At 42.6% G+C, this 18,811-nt stretch overlaps 1 protein-coding gene across 2 annotated transcripts; it reads left to right on the forward strand.

The window, feature by feature from the left end:
- Positions 1-2,222: 2,222 nt before the first annotated feature.
- Positions 2,223-15,972, forward strand: Clrn3 (clarin 3). Of its 2 annotated transcripts, XM_004838733.3 has the most exons (4): positions 2,223-2,630; positions 10,552-10,731; positions 13,985-14,059; positions 15,417-15,599. In XM_004838733.3, the coding sequence occupies exons 1-3, from the start codon at positions 2,402-2,404 to the stop codon at positions 14,023-14,025; spliced, it is 450 nt and encodes a 149-aa protein (XP_004838790.1). In that variant the 5' UTR covers positions 2,223-2,401; the 3' UTR covers positions 14,026-14,059; positions 15,417-15,599. The 2 variants fall into 2 exon arrangements, with proteins under 2 accessions (XP_004838790.1, XP_004838789.1); XM_004838732.4 differs by lacking the exon at positions 13,985-14,059 and having other exon boundaries at positions 2,227-2,630; positions 15,417-15,972.
- The last annotated feature ends 2,839 nt before the right edge of the window (positions 15,973-18,811 follow it).

The following is an 18,811-nucleotide window of genomic DNA, read 5'->3' on the forward strand; positions in this document are numbered from 1 at the left end:
TAGACATGTTAAAGTTGAGTCAGCAAAAAACTATATTAATACTTAAAATGTATAAACATGATTGAAATGCAAACAAGAAAATAAATCTATACATATATATGCAACATGCAATACAGACAAACTATTTTACTGCTCAAAAAATTCTAAATTAAAAGAACACCTCTATATAATAAATAAAAACTTGTAAATATAAAACTTATAATATTAAAAATATACATGGGTAATAAACATGTTAAGATATGTTATCCCTCCATGATGTTAAAAGCAATAATACTAATGGCTAATTCTTATATGTCAGCTTATGAAAATTAAAGGTATGAACAATGTTATGTGGTGGGAAAGGTATGGATCACGAGGACTCTAGTGGAAAATATTGTTGGTAGGATTTTAAACTAGCCAACTTTCTGCTGATGTGCATATACATATTGAATCAAAAATTCTCCTTCTAAAAATTTATCCCAAAGAAATATCTAGGTAGGTTAAACTTTTTGAACATATAAGGAATAACACCATATTGTTGGTACATCAATGAAAAACTGGATTCAATCTATATTTCCAGTAAGAAAGATTTGTATAAATAAGTTGTAGTTTACTAGTTTACTTTGTGTGACACAATTATTAGGATGAAAGGAGTATCATGACAAATGTCTGCAACTTTTAAAAGCAGATTTTAAAAATAGAACATGAAGTAGGACTCAATTTTAATATAAATGTGACATACAGATATGGATATGAAAGTCAGCGCACAAGTAAGAACAGAATTATTTCTTCTAGAGTGAATTATTTATTACATTTGATTTCTTCTTTATTTCCACTATTTCTACTTGAATACCTTTATGTTATGAGCATATATTTGCAACCTGATTGAAAATTATTTTCACACTGGAAAAAGGACAAGAAGGAAGTAACTACTGAAATTCTGCCCCATTCTTTGAAAGTCTGGTCAAAATAAATAGACTTAAATGAGAAAAATATGTTCTTCCAATAATATACAATGCTGTGAGGATATAGTAAAATGTGCAATATCATTGTGTTATGGGTAAGGTGGGCAAATGGATACTTTTTCCCTAATGAGCAGCTGAGCAATACATAGACAACAGCTTCAGTGAAAGTTCATGTACTTTTACTCACTTCCAAAAATCTAAGCAAAGAAACAAAGACAGAGACAAAGTTTTATGGATGAGAATGTTCATGCATTGTTCTTTCTCAATAACAATTTTTAAATTGAAAAATTAATGTCCTCAGTAATGGAAAGTATGTGTACAGGTGTCCAATAATGCATTCAACAAATATTTTCCAAGTGTTTCCTCTGTTCTAGGCTTTTTAGCAGACGCTGAGATTCAGTGGTGCCTAAAAGTAATATGTCTGCCTCCTGGAGCCCATTGTCCATCTTACCAGGGAAGAAAAACAATCAGCTCTTTCCACAAAGAAGCTAGGTGCTATCCAAGAAAAGTACAGGATGCTGATATGCATATAAAATATTACTTTATAATCAAAGACTACAATAAAAAGAGAAATGTAAAATATGTTGTAAATGTGTATTTATAATCTTTATAAATGATGTATTAACCAAGTCGGGGATTGTCTCTGAGGGCCAGAAGTGACCATTCATGGACAGTTAACCAGTCAGCAGAGAGTTCTGAGGCATGAAGACCTAAGCAAGAATGTTTAGAACTACTTCCATTAGAGTATTAAAGAAAGAGAAAGATGAAACCTCTCAGGTTATCATTTAAATAATATCCAAATACAATCCAACTTGGAAGAGGAAATTTGAAAGACACACTTCCCTAATAAGGTCTAAAAATAAGGATATGTAAGCCAGAAGGAGGTGTAAACCTTTCTCTTTCTACTTGACTTAACTTTGACAAAGTTTTAACCTCTTTATGGTTCCCTTTTGGAACTGTAATAAAAGACTCATCGTTCACCAGTAAAGCAGTTCTTGAAGGAGTTGGTCCTTTTTTATATTGATTGCTAGAATCAATACTGCTTTGAGGGTATAAATCCTCCACTTTTTCATTATTTGAGAATTTTGATTCCATCCTGGTTTGTAAATGGACTTCCTTCCATGATGTGACATCTCCATGACATGCCAAAGGATTATAAATTAAGAGTGTGATCAGAGTCCTGTCAAGCCCATGCCTACCCCTTGTTTATGTTGGTTGACCATTCTGGTTGGCTGCAACCATAGCAACCTCTTAGCTCAGACCAAAGTTCAGCCACTATAAAGCTTTATGACCATGTTCATAGTTCAGCAGCAACACCTTTTCTGGGAAGAGTGAGGTTTTATATTTTACAACAAAGTATTAGATTCCATTTCTAAATACTGGACTCCAAATGCTAAGTTCTAAAATATTACAAGAAGATCATCGTTTACACCCAAGGAACTTGTTTTCCTGAGAAAATGCCAACAACACAGAAAACATTGATGTTCTCGTCCAGCTTTGTCACAAGCCTTGGGTCTGTCATCGTAATTTGTTCGATTCTTGCCACACAAGAATGGATCACCAGTACAATTACCATCACAGGCTCTTTTTCCAATGGTAGTGTTATCATCACTTACGGTCTTTTTCGTGGTAAGAGTACTCAAGAATTGACTCAAGGACTTCCAGAACTAGACAAAGATTTTGAAGGTAAATAATAAGGTAATTTGAATGGGTGTAGTGAAACTGAATTAAGATTCATGTCATTTTATATTTGGACCAAATAATGGTTCAAAAATAATTTCCTTGTAAGCTTGGAGTTAGACTGAAGATGCCAGCTTAACTCATAATTTTGAAATTCCACCATATTATTATTTCAGCTTGCTCAGTTCTGGTTAGTGTCTATTATCATAACAGTCTAAATAATTCTAACATTATTTAGAATTGGGTGTCTGAATGGTACCTACCAAGCTTACTGATAAGTAAATAATTGAGTAAAAATATGTATTAGACATATGGTGCTCCATAACTAGTAGGAACAGTATTTTTAACTATATTGGATGTAGATGTTTAGTTGGAGTAACAATCTCTGTCCAGAATTTCATAAGTAAGCATAGGGGGAAAAAATAAAATGAAGAACATAGTCAACCATTTGTTTCTATTTCTCAACTTAATTTCTTAATTGATTTGAATTTGCATTTTTCTCTCAAGAATATCTCATTGTTGGAAATGCTATTTAAATTCTATTAATTCTATTGTGTATTTCATAGGAATTCCTATTTTCCCTGAATTCTTGTATAATAGCTCCTTCATCTTAACAGGTAGAAAGTAAAAGTTTATTGAGAATAAGTTGATTTAGCTACCTGAATTTGAAGTTTAATAGCCATCATTATGTTTTTTAATTTAAAAATCACATTTGTAACTTATATAACACGTAAGTGGACTTTGTGTTGAAGATTGATATATGCATGTATGACCCAGGTATTAGCAAGTGTATAATCACTACCTTTAACTTATAAATAAGCATCATTTTCCACCTTACACAACTGTAGTGTTTAGTCTTTGTATAATGCTATAGGGTCTAGCTGTAGTTTGTTTATGACTTTGTTAAGGAAGAAAATTTCCTTATATTCAAAGCAACATGGCTATGATTCCAAGTTATAAATTTGTCTTTTGGAGGTTAGTAAAAGTAAAATCTCCTGAAATTTCAACAATACACAGCTCCTCCGTGTTAGCCACAGCCTCCCAGAAGGATCAGGAACACTTGCTCTACAGCAATTGAAAGCTAAGATTTCAAAGGCTCAGTTATACTTTCAGTTATGTGAATAACATTTTCAAAACTAAAAAAAGTACTGGTTTCTGAATCTCTAGACACATTTTTATAAATTTAAATATGAGATAAAATCTAAAAAATTTTGGTTTCCAAACAATTCCCATTAAAGATCAATGGCTTCTATATGACTGTCTGTAGGGGAAGCCCAAAGAAGTCCCCAGGTGGGTCAGGCCTGCCTCCAAAGCCCTGTGTAAGTGGTGGTGAGCATGTTGGTGTGCAGAGAGCAAGAACAGAAGTAGTCAGGAGAGCCCTAAGGGGGCTAATGTCAAGTGGGCACTACAGTCCAGTGTAGGAGTAAAAGGAGGAGAAAAGTTTGCTTTCTTTTTGCCTGGCTCTACTTTTTCTCTGTTACTGGGGAGCCACATTCCAACCTACTTTACATTACTACCAACCTCTGGATCTGTAGAAGTTGAAACACCACCAAGTCAATGAAAGTGTTGAACAATTGCTTGGGTTGATGTTGAAGAACCCCTCATAGTGTAGTTATTGCCAATGACCGTAGTTGAACTTGGAATTCTTGTAAACAATTCTCTCAGCGAGGGAAATGTCATGTTATTAGAACATGTACTTGTGATGCTCAGCTCCTAATGTTCCATAGATCCTTTCCAAGAGCAGAACCCCAGTATTCATAGTGAGACACGGAGACTCTTCCAAGATGGTAGGGCTTATCTCAAGTCCGAAATCAATCATTGGCAGCAAAATAAAATCTGTAAAAATACCACTTTCCTGCTTTTCAGTGATGGATTGACTGTTTCATTTGAGAATTTAATCAGTCACCTTCTTGGCTATAGCCAGGTCACACTGAAGATCTTCAAAAAGTGATGAATATCACCAAGTTCTGCTGTATTTCTGCATAGAATCTGCCACATTCTGCTAATTTTAGCTGCAGATTTTGAAATGAAGGAGAATGGGTGACAATGCCTAATTGCAAAGTGCCAAAATAATTCAGTCAACAATAGGTCAATTGACTAGGAAAATAATTGGTCAGACCCAGTAGGGAAATCCTCCATTGTGCAACTTGGACTGCTGCGGGGAGCTCTGGCTGGCTATATGTGTCCTATTTTGCCCAACATCCAGATAAGGAGTGACAAGTTCTGCCATGAAGAGATTATCTTTGCTATTTCAGAAAGTCTAGATATCTAACTTCAGCTCAAAAAACATCCCTGAGGGGCCGGGGATTTAGCTCAGTGGTTTCGCCACCTGCTGCACAAGCGCAATGACCCGAGTTCGATCCCCAGTACCAAAAAAAAAAAAAAAATCCCTGAGCAGCTGCTCATGGGTGAGGTACTAGGATACTGTTATGATGTAGATGTCCCCCCAAAGCCTCTTGTGGTCACAGATGGGACTTTTAGGAGGTAACTGGATCTAGAGTGTGTGATGCTAGGACTAAGTATGTGATGCTGAGATTGATTTATGATGTGATGCTAGGATTAAGGGTGTCCATGCTATGTGTGAGTTCCCTAAGAGTGGGTAGACTAATAGAATATAAGGGACAGAAAGAGGGCTGCTTTGCTACTATGCTCCTTTGCTGCCTTCTGCCTGCCATGAACTGTTTCTCTTCTATGACGTCCCTTTGCCATGCCTTAGTGCCAGCCAACTATGAATTGAAATCTCTACAAACTGTGAGCCAAAATAAATCTTCCCTCCTTTAATTGTGGGTGTTGGATATTTTGTCTGAGCAACAAGAAAAGTAACTAAGATAGATACCGAGAGGATTTGCATAAATTTCCAAGGGCAAGGGAAAGATACTCCAGAAGTTAAGTTCAACACCTTCCCTAAATGTAGGGGAAATGATTCATCCAAGTTACCAAAAAAGCAAGGGTTTGGATGTGGAACATGGTTCTGCAAATTCCTTGGGATACAGAATTCTGAAAACACATACATAGGAGGATGTACTCTAGGTGGTTCATGTCCTCTTTGCTTTGGGGACTTGGATGCATCCAACAGAATCCTAAAATTATTTTCTTGACTTTATTTTTTGAAAATATCTACAGGGCTCAAGAGGTATAATATGTAATATTTCTTCACACTGGCAATAATGACAAAATGAGTCACATTTAGGGTATGGAGTTCCTGTGAATGTCATTTCAAATATTACTCAGCCTACACATTGTCCAAAATATGTATTTTTATAGAATCGTTTTGACAGGAAAAGTTTTTCATGAAAAATATTTCTGTTCATGTGGCACTGGGTGTCTTTGTTCTTGATCCGAAGAACAGTTTGGTTGGTAGGTATGTGGGCACTTTGAGCAATCACATTGCTGCAGTGGTTATTCTCTGGGCTGCAGGTGGAATCACCTGGAGGCTGGCAAAGAATTCCTGCACTTGACCTTCCCCAGACCAATTTAATAAGAATCTCAGGGAATGAGACCCTGACCTGCTTGGTTTAAAAAACCTTCACAGGTGATTCTGAGAGTAATTCTAACTCAGGCTCAGCCAGGCGCAGGATTGACACGTGCTGTTTTCAAGCCCATTGAAAGTAGGCTGCTCAAAGTTAAATTCATTTATTGTAGACAACTCTGAATACATCCTTGGGAATGAACCAAAGCTAGCTGGGAGAAAGCCTCAGGACCCACTGGCCTCTGAGTGCTGCATTTGAGTCAAAGGCCAACTACAACTACGAAGAAGCTTCACTCCCAGCTGGCCCCTTGCCTGCCAGTCTCCACCCACCCCCATTTGTTCCCAGGGAACTCAGCATTGCACTAATAGACCAAGCTAAAAATAATGAGGCAAATAAATCTGCTGCAAAAACTAATTAATTGAAAAGAGAAGACCAAATGAAGTTGATCTCTCCAGAATATGTGAAGAGTCTGATCCTACTCTTCCTACTCAGGACTGTACTTCCAACCCTAGATATAAGAACCCTTTTTATCTTTCCTTTGCCCCCAAAGATATGAGCACACTGGGAGGTAGAGATAGGGAGGCCAAACAGGTGCCCTGTAGGGCTCAGCCACTCTTCTCCCAAGACAACCTTGGCAACTTTCCAAGAGGCTAGGGCACCCACTGCAAACTCCTGGGAGCATCTAAACCCTGAACCCTAGGGTAATGCTCTGAGGTATGTTCCTGTCATGAGCCTCTCTAGTGGTGTATTGTGGGCCACAGATGCTGGAGCTACACCTGGCCAGGCTCCCAGGTGACTGAGTGTTTGAAGAGGGAGCTGAAGCAGCTTCCACCCACCTGGGAAGCCACTGGCCATCCCTCAATGTCAGAGGACCTATGGAAAACCTGAACTCAAAGAGTATATGGCAAGTGGGGCCTGAGGGGGTTAAACTCCCCTTGATGGAGATCTCAGATGGCCGGATGTCATTGAGTTTTGTACTTTCTCCACTGCCTGGTAGCACAGTTCTGCCTCCCAGCTGCGGGGTCTGCTGGCCTGGCATTCATCTCTGTGGCCGCATGTTCTTGGGCCTTTTCCGGGGGCTCCCAGAATCAGGGCAATTAGTCCCAATTGTGAGGTGGCTTTCCTGATTCAGATGCTCTCCCCCTAAAAGAGAGAAAAGAACGGCATGTATTTGCTAATTTTGTAGGCAAAGAGCAGCTGTCAGATGCTATGGAGGTTTATTATTTCATGCTTGCTAACTTTCATCGAATTTTCAGCTTTCATTGTCTGAGTTCTGAGACAGAAGCTGGAGGGGAGATACAGCTGTTATACCTAGGAGGCAGGAAATCCAGAATGCTGAAAAGTAGTTTTACAATGCTGCAGTTATAGTTAAGATGACTTGTCCCCTTAATATATAGGAAAGTATGAGTCACCACACTCCAAATCGACTCTGTTTTGAAAAATCACACCTAGCAGGTCTTGCCAAAAGTCAAAGACAAAGTTAAATTCTATTTTCACTTTCCAATGAACTCTGAAAGTCTGTAATGTTAACTGTGTACCAATGAATGTCCATTTGCAGTTTTTAGTAACTGTGAGAAGGAGAAAAATACTCCAGGGCCTTCACATGTCTTGGACATGTTTCCCACATTCAAGTTTCTGTTTTCTAGTTAAATCTCTGAGCTGTTTCTTTGGCTCCCAGCTTTTTGAGGGAGAGAGTTCACCTTGTCCCAGGGTTTCCCCTGGAGAGTGGCTGGTTTGTGCTGATTGGGAAATGATTCTGCTTCATGGTAACTAAGCACTGAACTATTCTCAGGATCCAGCCTATACTTCTGACCGGGTGTGTTCTTCTTGTGATTACTTTGTCATTGTCTTCCTCTGACGCCACTTTCCTCTGGTTACAAAGCAGACATGTGCTAAATTAGAGTGATGCAAGTTACCCAGCCACATTTCCACTGACAGTGGGAGAAAGAGGCAAGAGACTCTGCCAGAGGTAGGGCCGAGAAAGGCCCTGCCCCACTCCACCGGAGGCCAGTCCCATCAGACCCCACCCACCTCTGCCAGCAACTTGGTGGCCCGCAAGACTGCATTTTTAGTTTAACCCACACCATTTAGAGTCCTCATCTGGGATGCAGGGCAGAGAGGACTATGCTGAAGGTCTAACCATGCTCTAGGGATCATTAATAGGAATTGCAAACCAGTCCAAAACATCACTAAGGTAAGGACAAGTAGGCTGTACCTGTGTGAACTGAACTCTGCCCCCAGGCCCATTTGAGGAATGAAATGTTCTCTGGCCAGGAGGGTGAAGTCATTGTCCACATACCGCTCAGAGGATTATTTCACTTACATCTGCTCCTTTTCCCCTGGGTTTACAGGGGACGAGTGGCCATGCCTACCATGGATAGCACTCATGTTCCCTTCTGGCCCTTTCCCTCTCTTGTCTTTATTTTCAACATTTTCTTATCCCCACATCCCTTCCCTTCTTTAGCTGGTGCCAGCTGTGTCCTACCACTGCTGCTCCTGGGGCCTCTCCTCATGCCCGTGTAGGGTGGCTTCTTGGCATGAGACACTTCGGAGGCCTTTTCTCTCCCAGTGAGACTCCTTTGCCACCATCCCCTCAGGACATGTTTCCGATACCCTGCTGTGGACTTTCATGCCTACTTTGTCTAGTGGAAGGAAGGAAACTTTTTGCCTCACAGAACACTGCTGATTAAAAAGAAAAAAGAAAAAACAAGATAGAAGTCAGGTGACCAAAGCTGGGGTGAGGGCATGCTTCTCTACACTATGAGCACCTGATCCTGCTAGGGCCCTGTCTCGGTCCACAGTGGCCCGCACACTGTGAGCCACAGAGTTAGGTTAAAATGTCGGCAGGGGTGGCACTGAGGAGGGTTGGCAGGGGCTTTGAAGTCCTCTGAAGAAGACTCTCCTGAGACGTGGCAATTGATGGGGTACACCCCTCCTCAAACTCTTGGGAAACTGCTGGGCAAAAGAACAGCCAGTGCCTTTTGTATCATTCCACAGGGAAAATCAGGGACCCTGGGCAAAGTCATGGGGATTTAAATTTGGGCTCCACACGATGAAGAACTTTATAAAAATGAAGGCAATGTGGGGAGGAATGGGCTGCCTTATAAAGAAAGGGAGCTGGAAGCCAGTACATCTTACAGGAGTAGACTTGGCGACCCTCCTGTGGGAACTCACCGTGCACAGAGCCATGGAAACAAGAAACCTTACCTGGGCTGGCTGGTTTCTGTTCTTTAAAGCTGCATTGGGCTGAGGATGTGAGAGTCTCCAAGGTTCTCTCCCTGGGGACCTGAGAAACAGGAGGAGGAGAAAAGAGCCTCTTACTGGTTCTCTATGGTTTGCTTATGCCTCCTAATTTCCATTTTTTTTCTTTGTATATGTTGTTGTCAGCTCTGAAATCTCTCTTCCAGACTATTTTTTCCCTGTAACTTCATAAACCATCTCTGTAAACATTTTGCTTAAGGTGTGTGTGGGGGGCGCGTTATGGAAACATAGTGACAGCCTCCCAGAGATGCTCTACAAATGTGTGGCTGGGCCCACCTGGTGCGGATCATTTTCATTGTGGCAAAGGAGCATCTGGAGGCGACAAATGCCAGAGAGAAGGTCTCCTGGTGGTTAGAAGCCATGAGGAACTGATGACTCATGCCCGAGGGAGCCTTTGTTGTATTTTACTTCAGTGTAGATCCATGTCCGGAGGTCCTCTGAACTCAAGAAATATGTAGTAATTATTAAATACTGTTAGCTTAGAAAGCAGTCTGAAAGCTCATCCAGGAGCCAAATTCCCAGCTACTTCCAGTGTTAATGGCCCTGGGTCTTTGGGTTTTCTCTAGTCCTAGGGAAATGGGAACTGGGCCAACAAACACCTTGGTTTGTACCTGCAAGAGTCATTTTCCTATTCCCACTACTAGCCTGAGGTTCTCACCACACTAGTTACCCCCATTAGCCTCTCCTCTTCTGATTTTCTCTTTGGTAGCCCTGCCTGGCTCACTGGATTCCCTCCAAAGTCACAGGGCTTATGGGATCCTCACTGTGGACACAGTGTGGCACACCCTTTAAGGGTGTCCAAATGGAAGTGGAGTTAGTGCTCAGAGACAAAAGGATGCCGCCATGATAAAATTCCCAGAATCCCATTGGCAAGGACGGAAGCCAGAACTCACTAATAGGGAAGTTGCAGGTATTGAGGAAGACACTCTTTGCTGGAGAGTGAGGGTTGTCTTTAAAACTGAGATAAATGTCCAGCCATTGCATTACTGTGGTTATTTTTGATACACCACAGAGTCAATGACTAGCCTATAGTGAGCAATGAGGTTTTATCCTGACAAGTCTCAGAGCTCCACAGCATCTGTCACTGACATATGACAGTTGCTAATCCCAGTACCTAAGATGAGAGGATGTGAAGAGTACCAGGCTAAAGCTGACATTTGCATTTTTTACTCTGCACTCACCAAAACTTGTTTTAGTTTTAGGGATATTGGGCAATTCTTCCCCAAAATCTCTGCAATTGGTGACTATCCTGTTCCTGGTCATCAGTTTGATCACTTCGCTGCTGAGTTCTGTGTTTACCTTCTACAACAGCATCAGCAACCCCTACCAGACATTCCTGGGCCCAACTGGTGTGTACACCTGGAATGCAATCACCGGTGAGTATCCCTGACTACATGCTCTGCAGAGAACCACCATCTCTCTGCCTCTCACTTTTTGTCTCCATCTTTCTGCCTCTCACTCATACACATGAGCACATACAGTCATGTCACAACATGGAAATAATGAGGACCTGCCATGTGCTAGGTCTTGTATTGGGGACTAAAGTTTACTTCTGTCAGCCTATAGCACGGATTAAGTATGTCTGGAAACAATTGTTTTAAGTGCACTAGTGAGAGGCAAGAAGTGCAGTGATGAGGGGTGTTAAAATAGATAAGTCAGTCTTTGCTTTTGAGAACCTAATGTAAGGAGTCAAATAAAACATGTGAATCAACAAAACACTCACTGGACTCCTGCTATGTGCTTACCCCAAAACTAGGCTCCATATGATGTACAGAACCACATACATGCTCACACACATACATATTCACTCTCTTTTCTGCCTTCATAAAACGGAAACAGACTTGGGCTCCAGAGATATATGGTTTATGATAGAACTACAAATAATGTCACTTAGGAGACTTTGAGCCAACACCCTTCTTGTGGACTATGTGGTGCCCAGGGTGCTGTTGTGTGGTGTTGCTAAGTGGTTTTGTTTCATGAGTGGGTGTTGGAGTAGAGAATAGAACCTGGGTGGGAAGTAGATCCCAGCTCCAATCACAACAGCTTGGACTCTAACTGGGTTTTGCCAGGACTCTGCAGCTACCACATTTGCCCAAAAGCTGGGTCAGGGCCAGTAAAGAGTCCCTTTGCTCCATTCCCCCTGCCTTCCATGCCTTCCCCCTGCCAGGCGGCCATGTTTCTCCACTCTGTCCTTCATCACAACTTGATCTAGGGAACAAAGCCCTGACTGACTAAGGGGATGGCTCCAGAGTGGGCTTCATGTAAGTTCCCATGATGCATTTTAACACAGGGAAGATGCTCTGGATGCTGAGGTGTCTGAAAGTCTTGAAGGGGCACTGTAGGCAGCTTCCTCTTGTGCCTGTGTGAAAGGTCATTCTTACCACTCACCTGGGGAGTAAAGAAACTTGGCTGCCTTGCAGGGACAAGGCTTTGAAGGCAGGTGGGATGGGGAAAGGGACTCTCTAGTGGCCCTGACCTAGCCTCTGGACAGTTGTGTGGCTGCAGAGCCCTGGCAAAACCCAGTGAGAGTGCCATGACTCCATGCCTTGGCTATAGCAGTAAGGGATAGGTAGAGAGAGAGGGAAAAATGGGAGAGGGGCTGGCTATAGCACTGGTTTGTTTGCATGGTCTAAGCATACCATACCCCCTTCTAAAGAACAATAGTGTCACTGAATATAGAGTTGGGACGTATAAACCAGGCCCAGCACAGCCCTCTCACAGAGTAGGTAGCAGGAAGAGGGATGCTTTTTTAAGTGTCTGAGGGGTTCCCAATCATTAAATCAGAAGTACAGCAAACAGCCATACTTTCCAAGGCAAACCTGAACTTTCAGTCACATTACATCATCACTCCAAGGATTTGGGTAGGAGTCAGGCTGGCTTAATCACATTCATATAGGACTGGCTTTATCATTTTGTGCTTCTGTTTCCTGGAGGTAAAAACAAATCCACCAATTTCACTTCACCCTTTCCAAGAAAGTTACAGAGTCCTGTAGAATGAGCACTACTCTCTCCTGTCATTTTACAATGGGGTTGAGTGCCAAGGTCAAGGAGCTAGGTTACAGGCCAAATACACTCAGCCAAATACCATGGTTCCTTGGCTCAGGCTACTGCCATGACTATGCTTCACCTCAGGCATCCAAATCAAAGACAAACCTATTGGCACTCATTGCCAGGGTAAGAAGGAGAATATGTTTAGTTTTGCTCATGTAACTGAGAATCTAAAAGAAGATTCTTCAGGCATGGCTGGACTCAGGGTCTTGGACCAGGTCTTCAGAACTCTGTTTGCCCTCATCTTTCTATCTCTTGATTTCCCCAGCATTTGCTCCACTATTATGCAGCTGGCTCCATTCCCTTAAAGATTCTAAGCTCTAAGGAGCTCCAGGAGGAAAGTCCTGTTGTTTCCCAGCAACTAAGAGAGAATCCTTAGATAGATAGAATTGCCCTCTTCTATGCTTTGACCAGTCTCATTAGCCAGAAGAGTTGATTGAACTCTCAGTCCAGGAGCTATCTGAGGACACCTGCCCACCGGCAGCTCGGGCTGCTCAGTCCTTCCTCAGGCTGAGGGAAAATAAGAGCCAGTGCCAGGGTGGAGGCCTGTTGTGGGCTGACAATTCTACATCTGCAGCCTGCAGGGCTCAGCGCCTGTTTCCCTCAAGCTCCACGTCTCTTTTCTTCCACAGCTGAGTACAGGCTGACTTTGCACAGGTCAGAGGTCACAGGCAGTTCATGAAGGAAAACGTGAACAGAGAGGTTGGGTATCCTTCTCCCCATCCCTGCCTACTTCTATTCTCAAAGAATTGTGTGGCAGGGAGAGAATACCCCCCTCCAACACACATACATTCTCTCAGGGGCAAGTTCTAAGAGACTGGCTGGGGCTGGATGCATCTGAGATTTCTGTGTAAGAAGATTTGCATTCTTAGAGGAGCTTGGACAGAGGCTTTGGGCAGCCATGGCATTTTCTAAATCCCCTATGTGGCCCTTTGGGTGCCAGTGCTTTGCAAGCCAGGCTTTGCTCTCAGTTTGCCCTCTGGGAACTCCTGATTTTCTTCACCAAATTTGAGTATTGCAGAATTTAGTGAAAATTGAGTTTGCAGTAAGCTGAGCCTGCAGAATGTCTTATATGCAGAAATGCCACTGCAGCATCCTGGCCTTGGGTCACAGTGACAGGAAAGCTTGGGTCAGGCTGACTTCCAGGAGGAACCAGAAGGCACTGCAAACTCCTGCAGACTAGGTTTACTCATATTCTCCTGAGCTGGCAAGGGTGTGTGGGGTCCAAAAGGGTAGAAGAAGAAGTGGTTTCTTGGCTTATTTGTGACAGAGAAAAGCAACAGTGCCACCTTCCAGGTATAAGGGACTTGGATCCTTCCCCACCTCTGCACTTTACTGGTCCTGTGTGGCTGGCCATGGCTGCAGGGCATGTCACTGTAGACCCAATGAAGGTTGCAGTCAAGAGAATTTCACAGACTGTCTGCTCTAAATACTTCAGCCCCAGCACCCAGGAAACAATGAAGCAGGTCATGTGGTCCAGCAGTGACTGGCCAGGGCATAAGCCAGTGTCCTGAGACTTCAGGAACTCTTCATCTACCCCAGAGCCTCCTGCAGGCCCTCAAAAGCCCTTCTGTCCCACAGATCTGGAGCAGCTGGACAATTGGAAGCAGTGTGGAGCTTAAGGCTCCTGGCATGCAGTCCCTACAGGGATCTCAGGTCAGCATTGTAAGTGGGTACTGGCCCCTCCCAATGCAAATCAAAGCTCTATGCAGCCCACTTTTGGAAAACACATTTAACCCTATGTTCATCCTGCCCCTTGATGATTAAGCTTTTATAAGAAATTTCACAAGGGGAAAATGAAAGATAATTAAGACATGTGTGGTGCTTGGAGAGCATCAGAGGAGCAGGGCTTTTATTCATGCAAATTATTAAGAAATAAAACCATTATTTTGAGGATGAAGTCTGACATCAAGGACTGTTAAAATGTTCTTTTCATATAAAATCCCTCTAATTAGGGCCTCTTGGAGGACCGTTCAGAGAATTTCCCTGCATGTGGGTACAGCCAAGGCACATTTGACGCCAGAATGTCCATTGAGCTCAGCACATCCTGTGTCAGTAGATGAAGAACTCTGAAAGACGTCTGTCTGTCCTGGGGATTCCTCTGATGCCACCTATGCTTTGTCTGACTCTGCCTGGGCCCCGGGGCTCATCTGACTTATCGCGAGGCCTGAGCAGCTTCCTTTTCATCCTCTCCTCCAACCCTTTTTAATAACAACTTTATTGAGATATGAGTCACCTGCTGTAGTTCACCCATTGAAAGGACAACATTCAGTGGTTTTTAGCATCTTCTCAAACATGTGCAAACATCACCGCAGTCAATTTTAGAATATTTTCACCAACTCAAAAAGAAAGCCTATACTATCACCCGCCTCCCAGCCCACCTTCTTCCCTAAGCAACCATGAGTCTGCATTTTTTGTAGTTCCTTCCCCATACCCCACAGAGTCATTCAGAATGAGAGACAAACTCTAAGCCAGGATTCTCTGCTTTGCAGTGGTCCTATCTCCACATCCAGTGCTTAGGACCCTGAGGACCTCTCTCCATCGACTGGGCTCCTCTCTCTCGGTCCAAGATGCTTCCAGCTCACTGTCTACCTATGTCCTTATGGAGGCTGCTGCATCTGTCTATATGCTGCTGCTCTTCCTCTGCCTTTCTGGGTCTTGTTCAGCCATCCAAGCCTATCTGTTCATCCATTTGCTCCTTCATTCAGCACAACACCTACATGCATTGCCCTAGCAATGGGAATATTTGATAAACCACTTGAACACCAACTACTTCAGAAAGAGTTTGAGCTTGGAGGTTTGTTCCTGGTCAGACACTGGCATGCACATTGTTTCATGCCTCCAATCTGCTTTGCGTCTTACCTTGTTTTTACATTATTTCAAATGCTTGAAAGAGTATAAACCCCAGTGTAGGTAGGCAATATGTGTCCACAGAGTACAGGTTCCAAGAAGAAAATAAGTGATATTAAAAACATAACACTGTGTCATTTATGAAATTTAATTTTCTTTTCAGCATTTTCCATTTTCCTGACAATGGTACTATTTGTGGGGAACACACAGTCTAATTATCTCTCTGAAGAAATTGTCCAGAGGCTTTATCCAACAATCACCATCAGAGGAACAACCCACAGTTATGGATACTCATTTTGGCTCATACTGCTTGTCATTCTTCTAAACATAGTCACCGTGATCATCATCTTTTTCTACCAGAAGGCCAGATACCAGCAGAAGCAGGAGGAGAGAAAGCCAATGGAATATGCTCCCAGGGATGGAATTTTATTCTGAATTTCATGTTATGTCATTGTGGCATTGTGTCTGTTCCATTTCACATCAGGTCCCTGAGCAATAACTGATTAGCCTCTATGACCATCAGTGTGGTACTTTTCATACTCCATGACGCTATGCTCTTCATAGATACTGTCTCCTCGGTGTGTCCCCACAAGAGTGGGGGAGATGAATGGAAAAGAAATGTTGCCTGTCTAGGTAGTGTTCAAAGTAGTAGAAGATTATGAGCCTGGGGACCCCCTCCAACTTGGTCTCATCTGAAATAATAAAGGTTTGTGATCACATCTTTCCTTTGATGAGCTCAAAGCACTTTAGCACCTATGATCTTATTATCCTTAGGAAGAAGCAGATACTTTTATTCTATAATGAAGACTCCTAGGTACAGAGAGATTCAAAACTTGTCTTTCCAGGACCAGAGGTTGGAGGCAAAAGGAGAGACTCGGGAAAAAATGACCTGTTTTTTTCTGGAGCCTCAGTTGCTGTCTTATAACTTAAACCCAATGGTGAGCAGTAGACTGGTACATAGCCCTCAAACTTATTTTTGAGGTTCTATAGTGTAGTTTTTGGTGGGAAGACATTAGATTTGAGAAGATTGGGAAAAATAGAAATTATAGCTCTATCATCTCTTAGATAAGGAGGATATAAGCATTGTTTTCAGTTTCACAGGATTGTGGCAAAATAAGTCAAAACAGAAATGAAACATTTTAACAAGTTCTACCAACCACTCCATCAGCCAGCCCTTGGCTTAGCTACTGCTGAGCAGATGTAGGTGTAATTGGTCAGATGGGAGCACATGGCCCATCAGCAGACACCTGCTCAGCCAGAGAATGATGAAGACGTGGGTCAAGGCGGCACAGCTTAGCAGGCATGTGTTCTCTGAGTGGAGGTCAGGCTACAAGTAAGTCTTGGACACTGGGAAGCAACCCAAGAACAGAAACAATGAAACTGGTTCCATTTCCTGAGAAGATAGTTGGGCAATCAGGAAAACAGAAAAGGCACCAAAATGGATTCCATCTATTTTTCCAGTAGGATATTTTTCCAGAAAATTACTATGAAAATATTTTGAGCTTTACTACTCTACAAGTTGGCCAGGTTGAGCATTGAAAAGGTTGTGAAGTTGTTACTTCTCCTGTCTTGGTGGAACCAGAGCTAAAAGGAGCAGAATTTCTTGTTACAAATTGTAAAGGAACAGTCTTTAGGGAGAGGACATATTGTTTATGAAGATGTCAAGGTTGAATGGTCTTCTTCCTTACTATTTTTAAGGATCTAATTTAGAATTCAGCACGGGCACCTGTGGCACAGCCAGCACTGTGCTAATCTGAGTATTTGTTCTCATGGAGTTTACTATTGAGTGGTCAAGACAGGTACCATAAGCCATCACTCAATTCCATTTAAAACCAATTCTTAGTTATAAAATCATGCTCATTTTTTGGAAGGTCACCTTGTTCTGTCATCCCCTCCTCCTCACTCACAGTCCTACTAATTACTTTATTCTAAAACTTGGAACATATTTTGGAAGTCAGATCAGCAGTGAAAAATTTCTAAATTCTTCAAATCCAGAAACATTTGTGTTCTTTAAAGCTTGAACTGTATATCAGATTCTGGGTAACGAAGAGAAAACGGATGCAAGTGACAAACCCCTGCCAAAGATTGCTAGACAGGCACTCACCTGTGTCAGTGTCAGTGGTAAAAAGAGCGCTGCACTTACTCACTGCAGCATCTGAGCAGAGCTTAGTTTTCTGAGGGAAAAAATTTTCTTAATCTTTATACCACAGGTGGCCTTTAAGGAGCCGTTTAATACACTTGGAATCAGGTCAACGGAATTCTGTTTCACAATCCCGGAGATGAAGAGAATGGCTCCCTTACTCTATTTTAAATAGAAGGTAATGAAATTGCATGTGTATGCTCAGTAAGAATCTTGTAGAGGAAGCGCTGGACCTGTGTACTGCTTGTAAGCACAGGCAATGTTGAAGGAAGGATACAACACAAGATGGGTCTTTTAGTGAACACCCATGCCACAGTTGGGGGGACTCATTGCTTTTAGAAGAAAAAAATGCTCTTGAATAGTAATTTTCTATCTTAAAACTACTTAATAAATGTGAATTTGCTTACATTTCTGGAATGCATACACTTGAAACACTATTTTGAAGGGATTTGAACTATCTCCTAGAATCAGTGTTCCAGGAGTCAGGATATGGCCCCTAATGAACATACCTGGTCTGTGGTGAGATTGGTTACAAGATTCATTCATGTTTGCAAAATTGTATAAAATATCATGTTCATCAATTCTACAAATACATGTAGTCTTCAGAGAAATCAACCCTTTATACCAACATCAAAAGATTGCTGTGATGTTGGTGAAGCACTCTGGGAGGCTGGAGGCAAATTCCAGATGTGCTTTGCCATTGTCGTTAGATTTTCATTTGATCATCTCAGCCAACTAGGGGTTAGATGAACCACTGTCTCCTGGGATATGGTGCTTCCTGGGGTCTAAAGCAGGATGCTGCAGCCAGCCTCTCATGGCTGCACACTCTCTGCACCCTCAGACATTACAGTAGAGTTGCAGGTACATGTCAGCCCCCTCCCACCTTCTGAGGTCAGTCAGCCTCTTAGGGGCTGGGACCCCTGCAGATCTACAAAGGGTAGGCAGATGTCAAGCAGAATTCAGAGTGGGTGCTCCTGCTACTTGCCCAGGAGTCCTCGGCAGCCCTTCTCTTAGGCTAGAACAAGGGGTTTAGTGTGCACTGCCAAGACAGGGACTCAGGCATGGTGGTGGGGGACAGGGCTGGCTCAAACTCAGGAGCCTTCCTGACCCTGAAATCCAAGCTTGGAGAGAAGCTGTGACCCATTGGTCTGTGATCTAGTACCCAGAACCCCAGAGGCCTTGGACAGACAAGGTCATTAGCCAATGTTGTGGAAAGCAGACCCTCACGACAACTGAAGTGTGGTGGCCCTCTGGGGTGAGTCCTCATTCCTGACCTCCACCATCGAGCATGTGAGCACTCAGATGGGGGCTCCATTTTACACTGCTCTGGAATCTCCTAACCAACTGTCAGAAACCAAAGCCATCAGTCACTGTTCCAGTTTGAGCTTCTTTAGGACTGTAAAATGAGTAATAGCTAA

The sequence above is a fragment of the Heterocephalus glaber genome, unplaced genomic scaffold, assembly GCF_053883595.1.
Source record: "Heterocephalus glaber isolate CG9 unplaced genomic scaffold, H.glaber_assembly_v1.0 deba00001497, whole genome shotgun sequence".
Classification (NCBI taxonomy): domain Eukaryota; kingdom Metazoa; phylum Chordata; class Mammalia; order Rodentia; family Bathyergidae; genus Heterocephalus; species Heterocephalus glaber.

What these genes read in the sequence shown, in the direction of transcription:
- Clrn3 (XM_004838732.4), top strand. Translation starts at nt 2,402, where the DNA reads ATGCCAACAACACAGAAAACATTGATGTTCTCGTCCAGCTTTGTCACA. An exon ending in ACTAGACAAAGATTTTGAAG is followed by an intron (nt 2,631 to 10,551) that starts GTAAATAATAAG and finishes AACTTGTTTTAG; the next exon opens with TTTTAGGGATATTGGGCAAT. An exon ending in CACCTGGAATGCAATCACCG is followed by an intron (nt 10,732 to 15,416) that starts GTGAGTATCCCT and finishes TTTTCTTTTCAG; the next exon opens with CATTTTCCATTTTCCTGACA.